The 26577-nt window shown below is 40.1% G+C and overlaps 1 protein-coding gene across 3 annotated transcripts in view; it reads right to left on the reverse strand.

Annotated features, from left to right (window-relative positions):
* The window catches only part of SPTA1 (spectrin alpha, erythrocytic 1), a 63768-nt gene that overhangs the window by 1867 nt on the left and 35324 nt on the right, over window positions 1–26577 (reverse strand). Inside the window, exons 25-50 of one of the 3 annotated variants that reach the window (XM_057746800.1) lie at window positions 26287–26378; window positions 25255–25399; window positions 23184–23365; window positions 21130–21229; window positions 20819–21016; window positions 19581–19724; window positions 18943–19046; window positions 18331–18493; window positions 17937–18068; window positions 17277–17414; window positions 16990–17094; window positions 15728–15936; window positions 14073–14193; window positions 13355–13476; window positions 12733–12865; window positions 12107–12205; window positions 11192–11354; window positions 10499–10575; window positions 8114–8323; window positions 5812–6108; window positions 4887–4999; window positions 3689–3706; window positions 3154–3205; window positions 1808–1995; window positions 872–925; window positions 349–495 (exon numbers count right to left, since the gene is read on the reverse strand). In XM_057746800.1, the coding sequence (XP_057602783.1) occupies window positions 349–495; window positions 872–925; window positions 1808–1995; window positions 3154–3205; window positions 3689–3706; window positions 4887–4999; window positions 5812–6108; window positions 8114–8323; window positions 10499–10575; window positions 11192–11354; window positions 12107–12205; window positions 12733–12865; window positions 13355–13476; window positions 14073–14193; window positions 15728–15936; window positions 16990–17094; window positions 17277–17414; window positions 17937–18068; window positions 18331–18493; window positions 18943–19046; window positions 19581–19724; window positions 20819–21016; window positions 21130–21229; window positions 23184–23365; window positions 25255–25399; window positions 26287–26378 (3506 nt within the window). Of the gene's footprint in view, window positions 1–348; window positions 496–871; window positions 926–1807; window positions 1996–3153; window positions 3206–3688; window positions 3707–4886; window positions 5000–5811; window positions 6109–8113; window positions 8324–10498; window positions 10576–11191; window positions 11364–12102; window positions 12206–12732; window positions 12866–13354; window positions 13477–14072; window positions 14194–15727; window positions 15937–16989; window positions 17095–17276; window positions 17415–17936; window positions 18069–18330; window positions 18494–18942; window positions 19047–19580; window positions 19725–20818; window positions 21017–21129; window positions 21230–23183; window positions 23366–25254; window positions 25400–26286; window positions 26379–26577 lie in introns of all 3 variants that reach the window. The other 2 variants (XM_057746819.1, XM_057746810.1) reach the window with 2 other exon arrangements.

Raw genomic sequence — 26577 nt, forward strand, 5'->3', positions numbered from 1 at the left:
AAGTTGGCCTCTAAATAATTCATGTCTCCTTAAGACCTTACACAAGTGAAGGAGTTATTCTCTTAAGTACCTTTCTCAGAACCAGCTGAAGTTCATAGATCAAACATAAAGCAGGAATTGAACAAACTGCAGAGCTGGTGCCTGAGTTGGAGTTAGTGATGTGAACTTCTGAGCTAATCCTGAAAGGACACCAAAAGCTGCCCAATTCATTGATGGTAGTCTGTATCTTCCTACTCTCAAGATGAATTAATTTCATATTTTATGAACCATTTTACTTTCTGTGCTTGCCCTTCCCGCCCCCCCAAGCCCCATTCCCTGCTATTCCCTGGCCCTTGGTCTTCGTCCTACCTCCCTGGGTCAACGGCATCCAGGAATTTCTCAAACTTGGGCTCAGGTTCACCCTCCTCCACCATGGGCAAGTAGTAATTGAGCCCTCTTAGGCAGGACCGGAAATCTTTGTGACTCAAGCGGCCTGTCAAATTCTCATCAAAGTGCCTAGAGAATAAAACATTTTATTAAGTTCAAAAGGAATCAGATGAAAAAAGAAAATAACAGTTCTTGTGGTACCAGCTGGGGCTTTGGTAATATTTCATAAGGTTATCAGTTAAGTAGCGAGCTTGCCTGTGTTTCCACACTTTTTTTTTTAAACCTAATAGATGGAGGGAAATGAATAAAATGTTGAACATAAAATAAATGAAAGTCCAGGACTCTCACAGACATACTAAAAGCCATGACTTGAAGCTAAGTAGCATATCTAGATCTTCATGTAAGATCCCACTAAACCACACTGAGGGGGAAAAAACAGTTAATTGGAGATTCGTTCTGATTGTCTGGAAAATGGAGAACCAATCAACTATGAAGTTATACTCACCTAAAGGCTGTTTCAAACTCCTGTAGTGTCTCCTCACTCAGACCAGTGATGTCTCTGAAAGGAAAAACAAAAATTAACCCATGAAATACACAGAGAAGTAGAAAAAGACATGCCATAAGAATAAGAGAGGAATTTTAGTGAGTATTACACTAGTCAAGTGATCTAGTTCAGGGGTTGGCAAACTGTGGTCCATGGGTCAAATCCAGTTGGTCACTCACTTTTGTATAGTCAATGGACAGAGAATGGTTTTTACATGATTGAAAATAATCAAAAGAAGAAGTCTGTTTCCTTAAACATTAAAAATTATGAGAAATTCAAATTTCAGTGTCCATAAATACCATTTCATTGGAACATGTCCATGCTCATGCACACGTGATCAATAGCTGTTTTCTCTTCACAACAGCACAGATGAGTAGTTAAAACAGAGGCTACATGGCTCACAAAGTCTACAATATCTATTATCAAGATCTTTACAGAAAAAGTGTGCCAATCTCTGATCTAGATAACTAATGCTGCCAAAAAGGTATGGAGACCTAAGTCTACTTTGATACAATTAATTTATTTAGGAAAAAAATGAAATCTCTTCTGCTCTATAGTTTGAAACTTTCATTCTAGATATTTTAGTGGGAATTTTATAAAAGGGAGCACTTTCTGCAGAGGTCACATAAGATGGTGAATAGACTCTGAGAAATGGACAGTGAGTAGACCCGGGGGATGGGGGCACTGTGTTCCAGTTTGTAACAGGCACACATAAAAAGAGAAATGGTCATTCTGTGGGTCAGTAAAGAGAGAGAATATTGGTTCTGGAGATGGTAAGTATACTATCACTGAAGCAACTCTTGTATCCAGTACACCAAATTTTAGCTTTGGAGCTAAGTTTCTAATACCTAACACCACCCACACCACTGCCTAGCCCTGGCCACAGGTTCTCAGTACCTGGCTTGGATCTGTTGTTCCAGACTGTGTTGCCTCCTCATGCCAAGCTGGAAGAGCTGGTCCCACTGCTGAGCCAGCCCGATGGTGCTGTATTTAATGTCCAGGACCATAGCCTCTTCTAAGTTCTCCCCCAGGTCCTCAATCTTGGTCAGCTGACGCTTCATGGCCTGGATCTCCTTCTGCTTTCTCTGGAAAAAGGCAAAGAAGACAAAGTCACCCAGGGTACCAGATCCAAATCTAGGGATGACATAAAAGGTAAGAAGCTCATAAGTTTAGCTTTCCCTTCATGGCTCCTTTTCAGCTATCTTGAGGAATGTTCCTGTCCTCTGTAAAACATGAACTACTCAGGAAAACCACCTCACTTCTGTATTCCTCACTTATAAAGAGGTGGAAAGGTTGTGTGATATGACTTCTGTCATTCTGGTAATCTATAATATATAAATCTAAGGGTTAGCAGCTACACACTGTAGATAGAGAAGGGTAGGATTTCCAGGACCCATGCATTGTCAGCTCCCAGTGATCTGCATCATGAATTATTTGCACCATTGATGGTGGTTGAGCTCTGAGGCCCACTTAAACTTCCCAGTGTTTACACTTTAGTCTCCTTCATTGTCTTGGACAGACTTCCACAAGATGCTTCTGTTATTCAGGCACATTATATGCCAAATGTCTGCATTTAGGTCATGCCCTCTCAACAGGGGAATGTCTTCCTAAAGAGGGGAGAAGTGAATTGGTTGTGATGGGGGGGCTAGGTGTGAAAACATATTACATAGTACAATGGTTTGTGGCCCTCCAAAAATCAATCCTGCCTGGCAACATCTTTTTAGCATTAAGTTCTCTCATTAGGGATAAATTAGATTTAATTAGTTAAATTTTTCTTCTGGTTGGGGGGGGTGGGTATACAGCAATGAAGATAATGTTAAGGTTAAAAACACTGTTATAGCCCACTGCTTCCCTGAATTGTTAAGAGATAATCTAGATTCAATTTTATTGTCTTACCACAATCAAATAATAACAGAAATTTGTCAATGTTACAAGTTGTAGGCCAGGAGCTTTTTCATCTGTTCCCTTACTTAATCATTACAGTAAGTCTATAATGTAGATATTATTGACCCTGCTGTATAGATACAGAAATTGAAGTTGAGATTTCAGAAAACTGACATCCATGTCCATGAAGTGGTGGCCAGAATACAAATTGTTGGCAGGGTTGACACCAGAGCCTCAGGCTTTTTGACTTTTGGGCCAGGGGATTTACCTAAAAGAATCACCAATTTCCTCTGAGTAGCTTCTCTTGCACTCTTTGTACTTCCAGAAGTGTTTAGAGCTAATGAATAAACTTTACTTACTTTATTTGCTTCCAGCTGGGATTCCAGAGTTCCTGTTTCTTTCAGCAAAGATCTAGTTAAGAACCAGAGGAAAACATTGCTTATAATATCAGAGGTCAATATTTTACACAAACAGACAAACTCAAAGCCCCTACACTTCTACAGTTCTTCCAGGTTATATGGTCTTGCTGCAATGAATTTTCACAAAGCCAAATTTTAACAAAACCAAACTCTCACAAAACCAAACCCTCTGTGTTTATTGGCAACAGATGAATAGGAAAGCGAGGCTGTCCCGGTTCTTCTCTGCCTACAGGAAAGCTTTCATACTTCCCTCCTAGTTATTATTCTCAAATATACCCTTAACCTAATGTAGGTAAGATGCCAACTAGTGGGGTAGGGCCAGAATGATATACACTTTGCTTCTCCTTCTTACCCCACATTTTATTTAGGGACCATCATACTGCAATGGGATGAAGATGTTTTAGTAATAAGATCTCCTTAATTAATTCTTTCAGAATGATATAACAAAACAAACATGATAATAAAAAATACTGACCCGTCCAGAAAATAATCCCTGGATATGGGAGGTCCAGAACAGGAATCAGAAGAGAGAAAAGGAAAATCATACGTTAACATGGATTACTTCAATGAGCTTCTTTCTTCAGATTTATGATACATTCTAAATTCTTTGTACCTAGAGAGTTGAACCTGTTCCACCCATCGTCCCCAAAGTGTCCCCCATACTGAGAAGCTCAGAGCCTTCTATGCAGCTCTTCACTTTAGGATGAACAGCTCAGGTGTCAGGTGATATGCTCAGTGTTGAGCACCGGCTGCCAAGGGATGAGAGACCAAATTCAGAGGCAGAGGACGGTGAGCTGTGTATCCTCCGCTTTCTAGCATATATTTTTTTTAGCCATGATGCAGGATTTCTTTCTGTTCATTATCTGATTTATCCTTCCCAATGGGTTTGTAGAAACAGTAGCATGGATTGTCTAAACCAACACTCTAACTCTCAGAACTCCACAATTCTAACCACAGAATGGGTCAAAATTGTGAATACAGTCTACTAACTTTGACCATTTATTCATTTATTATACCCTCTAAGTCTCCTCTTTTCCAGGTCATTTGCCCCAGAAGATGTGACAAATGTTATTTTCAGGTATGGAACATTTGCATTTAATGAAAGCAATTAGCATGTATTATCGCACTTGATTCTCATCACAGCTTTAGTAGTCAAGCAACATAATAGTTTCCTGTGAGGTATTCACAGTATACTCTGCTCTGGTTGTGCCAATAAATACATTTGTAACCTTGAGCAAGTCAATTTATCTACTGAACTTCTTTCCACATTTGGAAACAGAGGTAATAAGATCAGCTCTGTACCCTTTTCAAGGTTGCTCTGAAGCTTAAGTGAAATAATGAATTATAGAAGTACTTTGTAAAGTGCAAAGGGGAAGGCAAGCATAAGGGACTATTATTTTTGGACTGTAATTATAAGCAAGAGGGAAAAAAGTGAGAGTATCAAGGAGAAAATACAGAATGGGCAACAAGATGAAAGTATCATTGCTCCATTTTGCAATGATTGATTTAGAACACAATCGATTCTAAATAAAAGCACAGACAGGACGTGGTGATTTTAGGAGAGCATAAATTCTGTAAGAGTTCCCCCTCCTTCCCTCGGAGATGAATTTCATCCCTATAGTGAATGGAAGGTGCAGCCTAGGGATCATGAGTTTGGGGGTATCACAGCACACCTGGTCTCCATGATCCAATTAAGGAAGGTACTGGCATTCTGTTCAAATTCCTGGCACATCTCAAAGTTCTTGACCTGTCTTGCCTCTTCATTTTCCAGCTCCTGCTCCCTTTCCTAAAACCCCAAATCACAGATAGTAGTGAGCACATTGCAGACCTTTCTTTGCAAGAAAATAAATGGTTCCAAGGCTCACCCACACATCTCCCCTCTTCCAGACCTCACTTATCTTCCAACACTATTGCATGTGTGGTCACATTTCTCCCAGCCCACCTCTTCTCATCTCAGAAATGTGAAAGAAGCCTATGCGACTTCCCATAAGACCTTGCAGGTGTTGCTAAGCCCAGTAACCAACAAACTAGTAATAAAGGCAAATCTTTCCTCGTCTCAATTTTTTTTTCCAGTTGAAATTTCGTTTAAATGAACATAAAAGTAGCTTTAAAGGAAAGGATAATAAGAGTTGCCATTTTAAAATTGGTGATTTTATAGTGAAGTTTTTCTTCGTAAACTTTTAAAATATTTTCTATAGCTTCAATAACGAGCATAACTCTAGAAAGACAAAAATTAAATACAAACACATTAAAAAGGCACTTTTGGAGGTGCAGAGAAAACAGAAAATGCCTTAGAGTATATAGACTGTAAAGATGTATACAAGCTTCATGAACTTTTCATAACCCATTTTTAGAGCCATCTCCCAGAGCTTGCGTTTGCTTCCCTGAATCCCCACTCAACACCCAGATGCTTGAGACCATCTAAACTGTAGGGCACAGGGCTATGCCTGTTATGAACATATTTCCAAAATTTTTCTTAGATTAACTCAGTTCATGACTGCTGTCCCAATATAATTATTAACAGTGTTCCCTTCTTTCTCAAAAATCCCCAAACTTGGATAATATATCAAGTACGCATGCTCACTGTAGCCAAGCTACCTTGATGGTGTCAGATAGGTGATTCCAGATTCTTTCTAGCACCTCTACTGTTAACCAGGTGTAGGGGCTAGAGGGCACATTTAAGGCCTTAATCTGCTGATCTAGCTCCAGCAAATAGTTGAAGTCTGCTCGGACCCCTCCCAAGGAGGCCAAGAAGTCCTCATGGTCCTTCTGCTGCTGCCGAATTGCATCCAGGGAGACAGAGCGCACAGGCTCTGACAGGTTCTCCTCAGCATTCTCACACCAGTTGTTGAAAGCTGAAGCCTTGTGTGCAAATTCCATGAACAGATCCTCAGCCTATAGAGGAAATAAAAGACACCTCCATCTTTTTCTGATAAAGCTCATCAGTAGAAAAGAAGACTGAGACCAAAAAAAAAAAAGAAACACTGTCTTCAAATACTTTCAGGGCCAACACTCTAGGAGGGCAGAACTAAAACCAATGAAGACCATGTGATCAGATGGATGGACATGAAAATTCAAGGTACAAGCCCTGATCCTAGCATTTTCTCTTTTTCTTCCAATACTTACAAATGAAGTCGGATGACTTCTAGGATTATTTTAGCTAAAAGATTCCAAAAGTGGCAAGGGTAGTTTTCAATGATAAGATTTCATGATTTCTTGTTCTGACATCTGTGTTCCAAGCCTACCTGGCACATAGTAAACATGCACAAGTAAGTGTCAAGTGAATGAATGGATAAATGATTGAATAAAAAATATCATTTTTGGGATAGGCACAATTACTTCTTTCTCTCCTGTGATCTTCCTCAGACCACACCTCTTTGATGTTTCTTTGTATATACTGAGTTCTCTTCCTACCTTCCTTCTAAACCTTGTTCAGGGCTCATCTCATGCCTGAATCCCCTGTTTAAACCCATTTCCTACCCTCTAACCTGTATCCTTATGCATGTAATACTCTCTGGAGTTATTCATATGCTCCGAATGACTCTGAACTTCTAAAGGAGAGAAATTATTCCAAACAGTAGGTACTAAAAAAAGTTTTGATTTAAAATACATCACATACTTTGGGTCAGCAGATTGTAGTTTCAAAGAGATCTATGTTATACAGATATGAAGATCAGTTTTCATCTCCACACATAAGGTTTACAAGGAGAAAACTGACCCAATGGAAGGGAGATTACAAACGTATTACATCATTACATCTTCTCTGTATTCATTTCAGCAGTCTATACACTAAAATAGACCAACACAGAGAAAATTAATACTGCCCCTACCCAGGAAGGACATGAAAACCAAAAAGTAATGTCATATTATTTTCATAATATCATGTGTCAACTGAATATTTCACAAACATTTAAAATCATAAAATAAAATAACAAAACTATTTGCAGTTTGAAAATTTAGTAAAATAGAATCAGAACATGAAGTATCTTCTTATGTAGGATGTGTGCATGTATATATATGTGTGTGTGTAGAGATATAGATATACAGTTGCCCATTGATTGCTTTAATTTTTCACTTAAGATTAATTTCTATAGGTTCCAAGTCCTTCAATAGAGTAGAAATTAATTAAGGGTTTGATTTTTATTTGTGTGTTTCCTGATTCCTCTAACTCCCTACCTTAACTTGTTGCCAGGTACAATACTTCTTGTGGTCTAAAGGTACTCAGTAATTTCACTGACCATCTTGACTTTCTTTTACTATTAATATTTTTATCATCAACATCCAATACCTTAGCAGTCACCACTAGAAAGAACATTTTAATAACTTATATCCATATAGAACATAGTGGTTTATATTGCATTTTCAGATCTATTATCTCTTTTAATAGTAATAACAGAGCAAGATATGATGGTGATATTACCCTATTTTACAAATAGAGAAATCAAGGTTCAGAGATATTAAGGGACATATGCAAGGTGTCCCAGCTAGGAAAGATAAGAACACAAGTTATACTTGTCTAATATTCCTCTTATTTGAGTTAGAAAAAAACACAAGGACAACCTTGATTCCTACATGCCAGTATTAGTTCTTTCATACATTAAGATCTTCTATCCCTTGTCTCACCTACCTGTTTCCATTATATGTGCCTGGCTTCCATCATAAGTTAGCTGGATAACTGATAAATCAGTCAAAAAAAAAAAAAAAAACTTCCTATCAATCTAAAAAACAATGAATTACTTCATGCCCATAAGAATGTCTTCCTGATTCTTTGTAATGTACTCATTCAAATGTCTACAGTATTCAAAAAATGATTTCCAGTATCTATTTCTGGATTTCATGGCTAAGGCACAGATAACCGAGGCCTGATGGTAGCTCATTGTTTGTTTGTTTGTTTTTTTACCTTCTGTAGGGGCAGCTGTTTCTCCAGCAATTCCTTTCTGTGGGCTTCAGAGGCTTCCAGCAGCTGTCCCCAGCGCCTCAGCAGGGCCGCGTGGCGCTCCTCAATGGCTTCGGTCTGGCTGTGCTCGGCAGCCACTAGTTGGTCCCTAAGGGCCGTTATCTCAGACAGTCTCTCTTGCTGGAAGCTCTGCAGACTGGCATGAAGTGTGTCCTGAGAAAGACCCATAGAAAAGCTGTGAGCAGAAAAATAATGCAGATTCCAAGGGGTCATTCACACCTGGGTTCCACCACACTGGACCTAGGCAAGAATTTAGAGTGATGGCCAAGGAAAAGGAATAGGACTTAGAGACTTTTGTAAACGTTTGAGATTAGAATTATAGCTAAATTCCAGTGTTTTAAAATTGGATTTTAGATTAGGTACAAAATTAATATTAAGGGAGTATTGGAACATATGTGATATTCCATTATTCCATTTTTTTTCCAAATCAAAACTAAATCCTTCTTAAGGCTCACATTCTAAGACTCTTTTACATCACTTACTAGATTTTGCATTCTAGTTAGCAGTAGTGCACTACTAGAAATCGTGGAAGTATGCAAACTAACAAAAGACATTTTACAGGTGCCAGTTATACAAATGATTGTGTGTGTGTGTGTGTGTGTGTGTGTAAACGATATCAGAATCACGAAATTCAGTATGATCTACTTCCAGCTTTAATAGGGTGGTGTGTATTTGACCAACTCATCCTTTGAGAACAACTTTAAGTGCTGGATAAAAGTACAAAAAATTAGCTGTTTGAAAGGGATCAGAATGCAACTCTGGTACCTATAACTTGAGGGATCTAAATTCCAGGGAGAAGGGAATAGTAGCAAACTAAGAGTAATACTCTCTGTCACTTTTCCCGTTGATGTACAAGCTGTACAGGGTGAAGGTGCAGAGAAAGCAGCTGCTCAGAGCCTTTGATCATCTCATGGAACTAAAGGGACAAAACTGGAGTTCTGGGAAACCGAGGCAACCACGATTTGAGGAAGCCATGAAAAGGGAACTGCAGAAAAAGAGGCTCAATGATCTCCCTGTACGTCCCCCTGAGGGCATTTATAGATTCCTAAACACAAGTGCTAGAAGTCCAGCAGAAATCAGTAGCTAAGAATCTAATGTCTAAAGAATATAAAGTCTAAAGAATCTAAGAATTTTCTGCCGTCACATAGTGCTGAGCTCAGGACACATTAAGTAGGAGCAGACTTAGTGAAAGAGGTTAGGCTAAAACCTCTAAAGGCCCTAGGTTTAAGAACAAACTGAAAAGGGCTAGCCCCCAGAAAAACTGAAATCACGTCTTGAATCATAACCAAGAAAAGTGGGGTTGGGTAGAGCATGGTGTGGGGGAGATGTTAAATTATAGCTTTAAATAAAACTCATGAATTAATTACTTTAAATGTAAATGGATTCACTACTCCATTAAAATCATCAAAGTAGATAATAAATCAATACTCAACTATATCATCTTTATAACAGACACATCTAAGACATATAGACATGCTGCATGTCTACCTATGTTCACTGTAGCATTATTCACAATAGCCAAGATATGGAAATAAACTAAGTGCCCTTCAACAGAACAATAGTTAAAGAAGATACATGATATACACATATGGAATATTATTCAGTCGTGAGGAAGAAGGAAATCTTGCTGTTTGCAACAGCTTGGATGAAGCTTGAGGGCATTATGCTAAGTGAAGTAAGTAAGAGAGAGAAACACAAATACTGTATAATGTTACTGACATGTGGAATCTAAAAAAGCCGAACTTAGAGATACGGCCAAATTTAGAGCACTTTGGTGGTTGCCAGGGGCTGGGAGGTGAGGGAAGTGGGAAGAAAATGGTCAAAGGGTATAAACTTCCATTTATAAGATTAACAAGTGCTAGAGATCTAAGGTACGTCATGGTGATTATAGCTAATATTTCTGTGTTATGTGCTTTAAAGTTGCTAAGAGAGTAAATCTTAGATGTTCTCACCTTAAAAAAGAAATGGTAATTATGTCACAGGATGATGGTGTTAGCTAATGCTATAGTGGTAATCATTTGCAATCTATAAATGTACAAAATCAACAATGACAAAAAAAAATAGAAATGTTTTAGAAAGGGATGGAAATAGATATACATTGCAAACAGCAAACAAAAGAAAATTGGTATAGTATACTAATATGCGAAAAAAATTGTGTTAAAAAAGATGTTATTGAAGATAAAGAGAAATTTTTCATAATTAAAAGAATCAATTCATAAAGATGATTTCATAATTCTAAATGGAATGAAATAATCCTATGTGAAGCTTCTGTGTGGTGTGGGTCTTGGACTTCACAGGCATCTATTAACAAGGCAACCCTGCTCTCACCTGCTTTGCCAGGAGAGTGAGGAAGGCAGCGAGGTCTTCACCATTGCCATTGGTCTTCAGGCTTACTTCTTTCTCAGCTGAAGAGCAAAGATAATTAATAAGAAGGGAAAGAGAGTTGGTCTTGTATTAGGCTTGGTAAAGAGAAAAGGAATATTTACTATAGGCCACAAGAGAACCTCCTGACTCTCAAGGTAGATGATTCATTGGAATATGGGGGCAGTGGGGTCCAGTGAGTTGCTCTTCTAGACTTATGCAGGATGAAACTGACTGAAACAGAGCTGGAGCCAAGAGGACTTCTGAATGTCTCATAGAACAAAGGAAAACTGCAGATTCGACATAAATTATAAGTAAATCAAATGGTTTATTTCCTAGAATGCTTTGCCATGGTCCTATTTTTCTGAATATCACACGTGAAATCACCAACTTCCAAAAAAGATGTTCTCTGAAATTATAGGACTCAGTTATCCCCTCAGCATGTGTCTCTGTGTGTTTGGGATATGTGTGTGTGTGTGTGTGTGTGTGTGTGTTTGCACATGCGTGAGTGTAACTGTAACTGTGTCCAGACAGGATAGGAGTAGGTGATGAGGGGAGCATGTTTCTTCCCATGGAAAGCAATGGAAGCCCAAGATCCATTCTATAAGTAGAATTATCAGCGTTTCTCAAACTCAAAACCCCAGCCCTCACATGTCATACCTATCCAAGCCTCAACCACATCAGCCTTCCAGTTGAACTGCTGAAAGGCATGATCATCTCCCAGTTGTAACTTCCAAGCAGCCATGGCCTTGGCCAGAGAAGGGGTCTTTTCATTTAGAGCCTCTGTCTTGGCAGAAATCATCTCTTTATACTGATTTTCCTCCTGTAACACGAAGGTTGAAAGGAAAAGAGACAGATATATGATGAGTGTCCAGGGCCAGAAATGTGAATTCTTTAGTACTATTAAAAAGCTTTCATCTCTCCCATTCCAAATATAAAGCTACTCTCTTCTAATCTAGTGAAATTGTTCTACTATTCATCTATAATAGAATAATATCTATTCTACCAAGATGATGATTTCTACCCCAGCACTTGGACAACTTTCTCATGTTTGTCTATATAAGTGTGATCTTCACTGGCATAATCATCTTGAAGGTACAGAGTCATCTCTGTTTAGGATTCCTTGTACAGCATTTAGATCACTGAGGCTTCATTAAGACAAGCATTTAAACAAAAGAATGATTCTCAAATTACAAAGACATTTCAAGCCTCATTTCTAGAGGCTTGCAAAGAAATTTCTTCACATTCTTGCAATACTCTATGACCAAAGCAAGTCATGTACAAGTCATGTAAATGCCATGCCATATTCTGCACAGGATAAGAGTAAGCGTGTCACCAAATGATATTTAAAGAATTTAAAAAGTGTACCTGTAAGAACTTGAAAAAAAAAACCTTCCAGAAATAGCAACTAAATAGATAATTATTTGCTGAAATAATAGCAACAATAACGAAAAGGCAGCTTAGAAGAGATGATCAAAGTTCTATGTATGATTTCGGCACTGCTCATGATTCTGCATTTGGGCCAATCCCTTTTTGAAAATCCATTTTTGACCTGGAACCCCTAGAGCAGCTCACCTTACTGAGGATGTCTCGTCCTTGAGCACACACGTTTTGCACTCGGATCTCGCGGACAGTGAAGTCATTCTCCAGAGCTTCGAGCTTCTTTAGCAAGCTCTGTGTAAAAGAGTGAGAATCAAAACTTCCAAGACCAGACAATCTCTCCCACTTATATTCTGATTCCCTTCGATGCCATTCACCAGGGATGATTCAACTAAATTGCAGACTAGATGAGTGTCCACTTATTCTTGCAAAGCTCCACTAAATTCCTCTCCCCAAACCCTCCATTTGCCAGAAAGGCAATCTTACCAGAAAAAGCACCAAAGGAATACAAGTGACATTGTTTCTAGCTTACCATGTGACCTTAGACTTCTATGGATTTGGGAATGGGTATTAATCAAGGTAATATATGAGGATTTCTCCATACTGAAATTTAGGGAATTCTGGGGAACATTCCACCTAGCAGAAAGATATTAAGTATCAAGAGCAACGTGTACTAAGAACTGACCTGAAACTTTTCTTCTTATTCTACCAAAAGAAAGATTCTAATTTTACAGATGAAAATGTTGACTACGTAAGAAAAGATTCCAATTAAAGATTCCAATTAAAGAGAAGAAAATGGATTCATTCAGCCTGTTCCTCACCTGAGTAGCAGCCAATGTGTCTCCAGAATCCCCTCGGGCAACCATAGCTTCCTTTTCACTGATCCAGGCTTCCTCCTCCTCAGCATTCTCCATGAATTCCAAGTATTCTAGGGACTCTCCCAACCGAATCCCTCTGTAACAGGAAAGCAAACCCCCAAAGATGAGAAAAAACTAATAAGCAGTGGGAGTGTAGCAGAGTGGCACAATCTTGTAAGATATGAATTGGCTCTATGGCTCTAAGGGAGAAAGATAGTCCTTCATTCTCTTATTACCAAGTACTGCATGTAATGCTAAAACTGGGGAGATGTGTAAAGTAAAACAAACAAGTGGGGGAATAACATGGCATGAAGGATAAAATGTAGGGCAACAATGATAAACGACAGCTGCAAGTAAGTGCAAGAGTAGAGGCGTAATCAGGACACAGAGGCAGTGTCATTTCTGCCTGGGGTACGTGGGGAAGTCTCCATGGAAGACTTGGCATTTGAACAGGGACTTACTCATAGAAGATAGATAGAGATTGCTAGCTGGGGAGAAATACTGAGCAAGCACTTGAGAATCTTCTCAACACCAACACAGTCCCTGCAATCCAAGAAGAGAATGGGGCCTCCTATCCCCAACTCACCGAGCCTTGGTCAACTCTTTGAGCTGGTCCCAGTGCTGAACAAACTGCTCCAGCCTCTCCTGGATCTCCTCTCGCCCCACAGCAGCCTTGTCTCCCAACCTCTCTGCCGTTCCCAGCACGTTCTGGAGAACACACCCCTTCCATGTCACATCACCCCACGACCTCTCCCCATTTATCCAGTTTCCTGGCAAACGTACCTAGCCCTGGCCCCTCTCTGGCTCATTTATAAACTGGAGGTACTCAAGGCGGTCCTGAGGATCCTGGGCGAATGAAGAAAGATCTAGCACACTAAACTTCACCAAGCATTGGAACAAATAGCCTGGTGTTTGTACTAGGCTACCTTCCAGGATCTGCTTTACGCTCTATTCATGGTCACAGGGTGACCCTGCTGCCAAGCCAAGACTCAGGGTTGCCCTCTTTCCATAACGGCTCAGCTCAGATGCAGCTTTCGCAGATGTCCCAACCTGAAACCTAATTGTCAGCGACTGTGCCCCGGACTGTTAACAGTGTTCCTTCCAGGAAAGAAAAAGCATGGGCTTCTAAGAGTCTTCTATTCACAGGAGACAAAATGTGAAGGAGAACACGTGTGAACTCTCTGACTAACTCTCTGTGTGACCTTGGCATGCCGCCTTCACATTTTATAGCCTCAACCTATTTATCCATAACACGAAGGACCACTAGTAGATCATCTCAGTCTCTTCAGGATTCACATTCCCACCTGGATGGCGGGTTCATGTGCCACCAACTCCCCTTCTAGGCGTTTGTGCTTCTTCATTAAGTTCCGAACACTCTGCAGATCCCTCCCGTAGTCCTGGGATTGCACTCGTAACAACTTCTCCCTGAGACCAAGGGAAAAACAAAACATGTAGGCTTTAGACATCTGAGGTCACCCTAAAAGGAAGGTTTTCTAAGAGTGTGTGTTTGGCAGGGGTGGGGTGGGGGTAAAATCCGTAACACTCTGGTGTCAGTAATCACAAAGTTAATTAGAGGGAGAGGCTTTGGGCAGAATATCTGACTTATGCCAATACAAATTGAAATAACATATTGATTTCTACCATAGGCCTAGATGTAACAGCCTTCCTATTATGTCCTTTGCCTGTCTGTATGTGTAGCTTCTCCTCTTTGTTTAAGAACTTACAGTAATGTTTCTCTTTCGGAAAAAGTGAAAATTAGAGACACACACCTATGTATATACATATACAAACATATATGCATATATGACCTTCATGGCCTTTGTTACTTTTGTCTATTAATATCAGTAGCTAATTTAGGTAAAACAGGTATAAAGAGCGACATTCACAGGAGTCATGACAGCTGGGTTGGTTCTGAGCGTAAAATGTTTGAACATTTTTAGACAAGATCATATTATCTTACTATTTCTAAAAAGGTTCAAGAATGTCCTATTACACCAAGTGGGGAAAGTGGGGAGGGTTGGGGGGGAATGAACTGGGAGATTGGGATACCAAATTGTACGCTCTAAATATATGCAGTTTCTTGTATGTTAACTGTACCTCAATAAAAGTTCTAAAAAAAAAAAAAAAAAGAATGTCTTACTAGTTGCCCTGTGCACATTTCTTTCCTCTAATTCAGGGATCCCCACCCCCAGGCCATGACAGCTGCCCATCTGCGGCCTGTTAGGAGCCGGGCACACAGCAGAGCGAAATTTCATCTGCCGCTCCCCGTCGCTCGTGTTACAGCCTGAACCAACCCCTGCCCTGCTCCGCCTCCAGCCAAGGAAAAATTGTCTTCCATGAAACTGGTCCCTGGTGCCAAAAAGGTGGAGACCGCTGCTCTAATTCATTGATTACAAGTAAGAATCAGCAGGTGTGTAGAAAGGAGCATGATGAGGCAGGGTGGAAATTGGGCAAATAATTTGATTTGCTAAGATTTTTCAACCATATTTTTTACAACAAAAGTAGAATTAGCAATAAAACCATAGCAGGTACTATGTAACATTTTCTGCCAGTGTCAAGTTCAGTGGCATATTACAATAGATACACAAGTGCAGAAAGAATCATGACAATGATCTCATCAGTCCGGTAAGTTGTAAATGTTCAGCTCTCACTCAGAATGAGCATCACACATTCTGTGAATTATCCAAAACAAACATATAAAGTTTCTTAATTTTCTTCCCAGAGTGTATGTGAACTGCTCCCAATTCCCTCCATGCCTGTCTCCCTCTGCCAGAATACAGTGAAAAACTCTGGGAAAAATAAAATCAGTGTTCATTTTAGGCTAAGACGGACATGATTAAGAAGTAATATGAACTGCAAGAAGCAGCTGCTTTTTTCATTTCAGCATCAAATAAGAACATGTTTGGTGAATTATCTATTTTCCTGGACTATCCATGCAATATGAGCTGGCATTACATACTCTATCCAGAATTCTTCATCATCTAGGTCCTGGAAGAACTGGAACAAGGCATAGGCCTCTTTCAGTTTCTCATGGTGTTCAGCTGCCAATGTCTGGACATTCAGGAAGCGCTCTGTGACATTATCCCTTTTCTCCACAATCTGATCAGTATTGAAAGTCCCACTGGAGATCAGATCTGTAGCCAATGTATTCAGGTTCTCGAGTGCATCCTAGAAAACCCAAGTGTCCTCAGTGAATAGTATAGTATAGGTATTAAATAGACCCTGAACTTTAACCACCACTAGTTCAAAGACTGGGTCAAATAGATCATTTTTGACGATAATAAATTTGACCTTACGCTCTTTTAACTCAGACTGGATAAGGGCAAGACCAGAGACAACATGGATAGCATGGCTACATTATTCAAATTATGCATTTGCCCTTGTGGTGTTTTCCCCTGTATTTTCTTCCTCTCCCTACATGGAAAATAAGACCTTGGTGAACAATCGCTGTGTCTCCAAACAGGACTATATTTTCACAATGCTGAATATGACACATTGATAGATTGAAATATTCAAGAAGATGCTACTTTACTGGTAACATTCTTATTGAAATATTCAAGAAGATGCTACTCTGTTTGTAACATTCTTAAGCTGGTCCCATCCAGAACACAGCCAGCCTCCTCTGTGTCTATTTGCATTCTAAGTCTGCCCCCTAGTGATGTCTCAGGGAATATCATCAAGTCCTGAAACTCAGAAGGCCTTTGACTTCTTGCCCTTTTTGTTACCCAATAAAACATAATATAAAATGCTCCAGTGTGAAATTAACACCTGTCTGAATGTTTATTACAGCTCCAGGACACATCTCTGCTTGATATTAGGATACAATTGGAATGCTTATACTAGTTCAACTCCATTGCATATGCCCCCATCTAATTTTTTTTCCCAGTGATCCTTGAAATATAGATTTCCATTTTCTCTCAAAGACAAGATCAAATATTCAGCTTCAGAAGAGAGTGAGTTTATACACATAGATCATTAAAAAGTAAAGAAGATCATTTTTAGGATCTACTTCTTGGAGTCTTAGAGTCTATTGTAATTTCATGAAAATAGGTTAACAGCTCTGAAGCCCATGGATTTGACCCAATTATAATGACTGATGGCTGAGAACACTAAGTTTAGTTTTGCAAGGCTGTGTTCTCAAATGTACTCCTAAGACAGGAGAGAGAAAAGTCACCAACATTTCCATTCTGGCCAGAGGAGGGGGATTCCAACACCACTTACCTTTCGGGCCAACATCTCTGTTTCCAGGAGCTGATGCTTCTTGAGCAAGTTTCCTGCCGAGGCCAAGTCCCTGGCCTGATCTTTCATGGACAGCAGTGTCTCTGCCTGGGAATGGAAGGTAAACAATAAAGCTGCCAAATGAAAACGGTTGTTAAGAAAACCAAGATTAGCAACTATGTCCTCCAACATTTCCCAAGAAGAGTCAACAAAATTGTTCATGCAAAGTCTGTTTATCTGACAAGTGTTCATTAAGCTTCCATGCCCACACCACTTCCAGGTATAATCACCTCTGAGAGCCAGAACTCAAAGTCCCGGATGCTTGTGTTGAACCTCTGCTGGCGGCTAGCTTCATTGAGCTTCTGTCCTTTGTCGACTGTTTTCTCAAACAAGTTGTCCCAGTTTTTCTGCAACTCTTCTACTTGATCCTAGTCCCCCCACCAAAAAAAAATTGAGGGGTAATTATGGTGTTTAGGGTCATGTGACAACTTGAAAGCATCATGTAGGGAGGCTCTGGAGTTAGGGTCTAGCCAAAACCTGTGAACAATTGAATGTTATATATTGACATTTTAAATCAGTTATGCTGGTTTAAATCTGGGAAAGCAACAGGAGGTGTTAGAAGAAATTTTGAAGAAAGGATCCTGGGCTGATTACCGGGACTGATGCCTAAATGTCAAAGCTCTTGGTAGCAGGGATAGAAAATATAAGGCAAGCATGATGACATGTAGGAATTAAGTCTAAAGCTTTCTTGGAGGTCAAGGTATTGAGCATGATGGGAGTGATAAGATCTGAGTGACACTATTTTCCTCCTCCTTTGTGCAAAAATCAAAGGGAAGACCATTAACTACAGAACATAATCCATATCCTTACACATGGAAACATTGAAAGACTATAAAAGATTTCTCTTCATATGCCTCTGTAGCCCGAAACCCATCGTGAGCAGAACCTACCTTCACCACCTCTTCCTTGCCATCACATGCCCTCCGCTCAACCAGCATGTGCCCCAAAGTGATGACTCCTTGCACCTGCTCAGCTCGGCCATAGACCTCCTCTTCAAAGCTCTTGTGCTTCAGATATTTTCTCTGAAGGGAAAGCAGAAACGAAATTACCATCTAATTCAGGAAGCAAGATAACATAAATTCTGTTTAAAAGGAAGAGTCAATGTTTCTATCATAACCAAGGTGATGATAACTTCTGAAGAACCCACTCCACAGTAGACTCAGAAGTCCCTGAAAGCAGGGACAGGACTCTGAACAGTAAGGGAGTGCTCAGGATTGGAAGATGACCATTCATCCAACAATCTGAGTATGTTGAAGTTTTCCAAGATTCTTATTTTGAACTTGCCTGAATGTTGGTGGGGTCTTTGTAGGATTCATCACAGGCTGTGGGCAGCATCTCACTGATCCATTCTTTTTGGTCCTCGAGGTCACGGTAGAATTGTTTTAGGTCAGCATAGTCTCCAAGTTTCGTCCACTCAGCAGTCAGCTGTTCTTTGAGAGCCTTCCATCTGGATATCAGGGCTAGATTACTCTCTGCCTCCTACCCCTCCACCAAGCCTGGATGCCATATCTGTGAATCCTCCTATTTGCTTCCCTGCCCTTTCTCCTCTCATTATTTTTATATTTATATGTCATATATATATAACAATTATATATTACTTATTCATATATTTCCTTATACATTACATAGTATATCATATTATTACATATTTATATGTTATATATAACACAATTTCATTATTTTCAAATATAAAAATAAAGTGATTAAGCCAGGTAATTTCTAAAGTACATTCTCTTTCATTCTGTGAGTCTAGATCAGAACATTTCCCCAATTTTCAAGATAGTTTTAGGCATTTAGAAATGAGAACTCAGAGTGTTACCACTGTCCTCAATGCTAGCAAAGAGGTCACTTTGCTACGTCTACCTACAGCTTACAAAACACTCGCTCAGGCCTGACCTGTCTAGCACCCGTTGGAGCCGAGCAGCAATCTCTTCCTTGGCATAGTGGTCATCAGCTATGAGCCGGTCAGCAAAAAGTTCTAGTTCAGTAATCTTCTGTTCCTAGAGAAAGGAAAGAGAAAAAGCCCAGATGCCTGGAAATTAGGCCCCTAGTTCAATTCCACACGAGGGCAGCAATAACTTTGTGGCTTCACAAAGGGGAACAAAACCAAGGACAAGAGGTAAAATGCCTTATGGGGAGGTGGATTTTAACTCAGCAAGAGGAGAAACATGAACAATTACACTGAGATGGGCTACTTCCCATCTCAGCATGGTGCTGAGTTTCCTATAGAACAGATGCCTCCCGTGGACACTGTAGAAGGTGAGTCTTGCACTGGATGGGATGTTGGACTGTATACAAAATAGCTTCCAATTCTAAAAGTCAAGTTTTAAAAAGCTGGGTTTAGAGTAAAAAAGTCCAATATCACGTGTGACTTGGCTAAGACTAAGCCACCGTGTGCCCTGCCTACCTCAGAGTTTTCTCTAAGAATCAGATGGGAATTAAAGTATGTATAAACCATAAAACCACAGACGTGTAGGATTTATGTTGTTATTACTAACAGTTATTATTGGAATTCTTATGTTAGTTGTTATTACCTGGGCAGTGATTGCTTTGTCCAAATCGTCACGTTTCTTCATCAAGGCCTCCAGACTGTCTAAGGAGCCCTTATCATCTGAACTTTGGTAATTCTCACGTGCCACCATCCAGCTCTCAGCCTGATCACAGTTGCCTCGGAACAACTATGGGGAATAAAGTTGGATGTATGTGGTGTGTTCATTCCAGGTGGACAGAGGAAATGATCTCCCCATTCTCCTGTGATACTGATATAAGGCACCTAGTAACGGTGCCAATATTCTTCAAGAAACATTCATACCATAAACCTTAGCTATGCTGGACCTTTGATTCTTCCCCGAAAACATGTTTTATGTTTGCATATAAGCTATACTCCATTCTTGGAGTACTATTTCCCATATCCTATACATAAAAACTGGCTGGTTATTTTTTTAAGACTCTAGTAAACACTATTTTTCAGAGTTGCCTGTGACACTCTTACTCCCTTCCCTCAAAAGCGTTAATCACTCCCTCTGCTATATCTCAAAACACTCCTACATTTTATCAGTAATTATCTTACTATACTGGAATGATGCCTACATGTCTAATTTCATTAGTTTTAGAAAAGGGACGCTGGCACTTCCCTGGTGGCGCAGTGGTTAAGAATCCAGCTGTCAATGCAGGGAACATGGATTTGAGCCAAGTCCAGGAGGATCCCACATGCCGCAGAGCAACTAAGTCCATGCACCACAACTACTGAAGCCTGCATGCCTAGAAGCCCATGCTCCACAACAAGAGAAGCCACCGCAATGAGAAGCCCGTGCACCGCAACAAAGAGTAGCCCTGGCTTGCTGCAACTAGAGAAAACCTGTGTGCAGCAATGAAGACCCAACACAGCCAAAAATAAAAAATAAAATTATAAAAAAAAAAGGGACACTATCTTATTAATCTTTGTGTTCCCAGGGCTGTGCACACAGTAGATTCTCAATTAAAATCAATCAAACCCTCAATCAATCAATAAAATATGATCACCCAATTTCATGCCCCTGTGCCTTGGGACTGACCCTCATTTTGTTTAGTTTTTTTTTAGCAGGAATAAGGAGCAAAGAACGTCACAATGAACAGTTTACGTTCCGGAAATACAATGTCAGGTAATCAAGAGATGCCCTTCTGCTTTCAGCATGGAAGTCCAGTGAAATAAGCCCCTGTATTAATGACGTAAAACTGCATAGAAGGAACAGACCGCAGCTAATCCTGCCTAGTGAGTGGGAATTTGCAATACCTGCAACTCCAGACACTGATCTAGCATCTTCTTGCGTTGTTCCCAAGCTTTCTCCAACTCATCTCTCTCTAGTCTGACAGCTTGAAGCTCTTTTTCAATTTCAGGGCTGGCACGGTGCCCACTGCTTATAAGATCTGTACCAAAGTCTTCTAAGGCTTGGAAGGCGGGAGCCTCAGCCTCCATGTCAGCACGATGCTCCTGTGGGAAAAAGTGGGAAGAGACTGGTGAGGTCAGGGACATCTCACCAAAGTTGTAAAATGAGGGAAGGTTGTGAGGTCGTGGAATGGGGGCTATGGCTTTTGTAACCATACCTGGTGTCTCTCTAGCATGATTTCTGTGCCAGTTAAATCTTCAGGCAGCTCCTGGGATGATACCATGCCACCAATGCCAATGAGCCAATTCTGAAGGTCCCTGGAGAAACAGACACATTGAGATTGACAAGAGAACTTTGCAACTTGCTATAGAACTGCCTGTTCTTAGGCTTTTCTCCTTCAGAAAGCATTTCCAGATCAATACCTTTCTATCTGGTTTGTATACTTCACAGATTCTAGGTTTGTTGTTCTCACTGTATAACTTAATAATAGCATTCCCTTGCAAATGAAATTTTCTTCACTTATTATCACTTTTGATTCTTGCAATAATTTTGTGTAGAATTCTGGGAATTCTTTTCTTTCCTCCATTTTAGAGATGAGGAAGTTGGCCTAGAGAATAAGCAATTTGCCCATGTGCTAAAACTAAAAGCAGACATCTGGAGTAGAACCCAAACACTGGAATCCTGGACTGGTACATATTCCATTTCTCTTAAAGGGGATAGATCTTGGGTTTAAAGATCTATCTTAGTATAGAATTTCAGGGAAGGCATGTCTTTCTTCTTACTGTTATTCCCAATAGAATCCAATACATGCTTCTACCCAACATACACACACACACACACACACACACACACACACACACATGCACACACACACAGTACCCCCCATCCCCTACTCCTGTGCTGTTGATTAAATCAGGGCAATTTCCCACTCTTCTAGTGGTCAAGAAATTAGACAAGGAAGGCTCAAGTCCACCCACTCCAGATGGTAAATGTCAAATAATAATACATTGACTTAAAAAATTATACACAATGGTCAAATTAAGCATCTTATGAAGAGTGCCTTAACTCTTGTTTGGTAAATAGGAATCAGTAGTGTTAGGGCAGAATGGTTTCTTCTTTTGTAAACTCATTTATTCACTTATTTAAACAACTAAGTTTCTCTGGGTGTTTACTAAGCATTGTGAAAGAGACATATTTGTGCCTTCCAGGAGCTCACACTTTATACTGAAAGAAGGAAAAAAAAAAGCAAACAAAACATAGACACTAATACATATTTTTTAAAAACGCTAAAAAGCAAGACTGTCCTAAAGAGATAAAATAAGGTGTTAGTGTTGCTCTGTGAGTGGGGATATTACTTCTGCAATACTGAAGAGTAAATCTTCATAAAGGGAAAGAGGCAGCATTTAACTTGAATCTGCATTACAGGTAGAACATGTATGTACAGAGATATATGAGCATACCTATGATTTGGCGGAATGAGTGTGAATGCTATTTATTTATACTATATGAAAAACTATAGGTTTCCAGAGACCCTGGATTGGGGACGGAGTTGTCAAGGGCAACTCCAATCATTTGCCAAAGCTGTCCCCTTTTTTCTTCAAAAGTATTACATTGCAAGCTATTACTTCCTGGACTCTCAATTCTAAATGATCCTCTCAGCAGATAGATACGGTGAGCGACTTGTTCCACAGATAAAGCGCATATTTGCTAAAACGTGATAATGTCTAAACTCTTTAGAAAGGCCACAAAACTTCTCCAGGATTTGATCTTAACATTTCCGAGTTTATCTCTTGTTACTTCTCTTTACCCCTGTGACATACAAAACCCAGGTTCTAGTTGTCCCACATCATGGACATTCTATAGCTTTCTTACTTTCATGCCTTTGTTTGTATAATTCCATCTATTTATTAGGATGTGTGTTTGGGGCTGTATTATGTTCTGCCATGGTTATCTGTATTCTTCTTTGCTTCTCCAATAGAATACCCCCTCCCATATCCTATAATTCCTGATATAGCACCCTATATATAGAATGCACTCTATAGAAACTTACTCATTTAGCCTAGATAACCTCACATTCCTTCAACTTCACTATTTCATGGCTTGAAATATTGAACCTGAGAATTTTGTGCCTTATTAGAGGTACAATCTGGACCTAGAGGTACCCTCCAAACCCAGCAGTGAAGAGACTGTTCCCAGAAGCTCCACTTATGGGCCAGACATGGAAATTGCCCACCCCACCTGTTGGAAGTCTGCCATTGGAGCTTTCTTTACCTGGCCTGGTTGAGGAACAGGTAGAATTTTAGGGTCTCCTGTAGATTCTCCTTACGATCTTTCTTTCGCCCCAGCAGGTCATCCCAGGCCTCATTCAGCTCCAATCGCTGCTTCTGCAGATCATCTGTGGCATCTGGGTGGGACTCACCAAGCCGATCTGCTGTCTCCTTCAATATGGTCACCTAGGTCAAGAGTTCAATCAGCTTGGAGTCACACCTGAATCCTAGCAAAGGAAGAGTTCCAAGCCCCAGTGATGCTCCTTCCACAAATAGACATCAATGAGCTACAAGAAGACTTTGCTAATTTATAAAATAATGGCAACCCTTTTGCTACACATGATAACTCCCCAAAGTAGTCAGACTTCACATGACCATGCTTCTTTTTAGGATGAGAAGTCTGCTTCCAGTTGCAGAGTCTGGGAAAAGGGTGGCAGGCGCCATGTCGGGCTGCAAATGTGGCAAGAAGAAGCCCCTGAAGCAGCCCAAGAAGCAAGCGGAGGAGATAGATGAGGAAGATAAGGCATACAAGCAGAAACAGAAGGAGAAGCAGAAGAAACTTGAGGAGCTAAAAGCGAAGGCCGCGGGGAAAGGCCTCCCTGGCCACAGCTGGAATTAAGAAATCTGGCAAAAAGTAAGTTCTTTATGCCTGAAGCAATGATGATTCTTAATTTCATTCCTGTTTAAACATCTGGATTCCTTACCATAACATCTGTTGCCATCTATAGATACTAGAATGAAGTATTGTCTTGGAACCAATTGTACATTTAAGAATAAATCTTTGTAAAAATAAACAAACAAACACACAAGCTATTGGGCAGAGTGGTTAAGTGACTTGGTTGGTGTAATTTTTAAGGTGAAGATCTTTTCAACGTAGACATTTTCTGTGCTTCTTTTTGCTTTTCATGATAATACAAGTTCTATGATGCCTATGATTTATTCCAGAGTGTATTTGGCAAGCTGTACAGTTCATTTTTTTGGTCAGAGTAGATCAAGCTCCTTCAAAGGAAACTCTGTACCATACTCAGGCATAGGCCTGGCCATTTCTTATTCATGTTAGGCTGCTGACCTCCAAATAACTTCTGTAAGTTCTGGTCTCTTAGAATTCACTAAAGAGGTACTTAGATAGTAAGAGGTTCATTTACAATATATTTTCCCTCAATGTACTTTGGTGCAGCCACTGTGGAAAAGAGTATGGAGGTTCCTCAAAAAACTAAAAATGGAATTACCATATGATCCAGCAATCCCACTCCTGGGCATATATCCAGACAAAACTATAATTCAAAAAGATACATGCACCCCAATGTTCACAGCAGCACTATTTACAATAGCCAAAGACACAAAAACAAACTAAATGTCCATCAACAGATGAATGGATTAAGAAGATGTGGTACATATATACAATGGAATATTACTCAGCCATGAAAAGCAATGACATAATGCCATTTGCAGCAACATGGATGCAACTAGAGATTATCATACTAAGTGGAGTAAGTCAGAAAGAGAAAGACAAATACCATATGAGATAACTTATACATGGAATCTAAAATATGCCACAAATGAACCTATCTATGAAACAGAAACAGAATCACAGACATAGAGAAGAGACTGGTGGCTGCCAATGGGGAGGGAGTTGGGGAGGAATGGAGGGGGAGGTTGGGGTTGGCAGATGTAAGCTTTTATAGAAGGTCCTGCTGTATAGCACTGAGAATCAATATCCTATGACAAACCGTAATAGACAAGAATATAGAAAAGAATGTGTATACACACACACACACACACACACACACACACACAACTGAATCACTTTGCTATACAGCAGTAATTAACACAACATTGTAAATCAACTATACTTCAATTTAAAAAAATTAAAAATAAATTTTCCCTCCATGTGAATGGCCCTGGGGCATGCCTTCTTAGTGGACTTGTCTTAAGGACAGGGCAAAATACAAATACGGAGTAGGATAGCAAGAACTATAAGAATAAGAGACCAGACAATAAAACCAAAGAAGAGGACATCAACACGTATACACATGAAGAGGAATGCGTTGGGAACGCTTGAAAGCACGTCTCACCTTCTCCTCCAGGGGTATGAGGTCTCTCTCAAAGCCCTCATGCTGTCGCTGAAGGGCCTGAACACTGAACAAGTCTGAGCCGGGGTCAGCAGCACTGAGCGCCTGGCGCTTCTTCTCAATCTGCTCCTTCGTGTCATCTGCTTCTCTGGTGCACGAGAGTAAAGAGTGTGAGAATAAGAAGGCCTGCCAGAGGCAGACTATCTGGGTTTGCAAAGAAGTCACCACTACCATCACCAGCATCCTTTTTATTGTGTTAGAACTTAGGCTCATTTAATCTTTACAACAATTATTTGAGGCCTAGTTACTATCACCAGTCCCATTTTACATATGAGAAAACTAAAACTTAGGAAGCTAAGTAGGAAAAAAAAAAAAGAGGCTAAGTATTTTCTCAACGTTATACCACTGCCAAATGATGAAGCCTAAATTTCAAGCAGGTAGCCTGATGGCAAAGCCACATGCTTAATTGTTACGTGTCGTGAGTATCCATCTTAAGCCATTCTAAACAAGACCTGTCTGCATTTCAGTTTTCCCTGCTCTGAATATTCAAAAATAAGTTTATACACAGTCAAGGTGTTTGGTTTTCATTGGGCTTGTTCATTTGTTTCTTTGTTTACTTAGTTGTGTATGTGTTTCTTAGTATAGACACAGATTTGGAAATCAGATATAAAAAATTATTGAATGAACAGTTAGAGTCAATGTGATGTTTCTTGCCCTCTACTGTCTACTTCTAGTTCAGAAATATAATTACTTAAACCTCTTGTTTCAACTTCAATTTTCATTCACTGTCATGAAAACATGCATAGACTGCTAATTACGTACCGGAGTCCAAGCCTAGGCACTGGAAAAGTGACGCTGGTTGTCTGGGAGTAGACTATGTGCCAAGAGAGGAGTCCAGTACTGAAGTACCTGACTTCCTATTTTCTCCTGGAAGAAGGGTTAAACTTATAGCTATGGCTCTACTATAGTAATTAGAATTGGCGGCTCTCGAGTGGGTTCTAGAGCAGCACTGCTTTTCAGGGTTAAAATTCTCACCTGTGAAACATTTCGACAGCGTGGGCACTGCCCAGCAGCTGGTGCTGTTCCTCTGCCAGCATCTGCAAGGACCTCCAGCGGGCATTCAACTCCTGAAAGAGGCAGACAGACTTTAGCGCGGGAGCTAACTCGGACAGCGCAGTGGTGTCTGACAACTAAACGGGGCTTAAATCCTCGTTGTTTTCTTGTTATCTCCTTTAGAAATTGCACAAGTTTCTTTCTTTCTTGGATAGCTTGAGTGTGGGCCTCATCTCTGCCAATGCAGTTAAGAAAGGAATTACTTTTCTTCCC

This window comes from Hippopotamus amphibius, chromosome 1 (genome assembly GCF_030028045.1).
Source record: "Hippopotamus amphibius kiboko isolate mHipAmp2 chromosome 1, mHipAmp2.hap2, whole genome shotgun sequence".
Lineage (NCBI taxonomy): Eukaryota > Metazoa > Chordata > Mammalia > Artiodactyla > Hippopotamidae > Hippopotamus > Hippopotamus amphibius.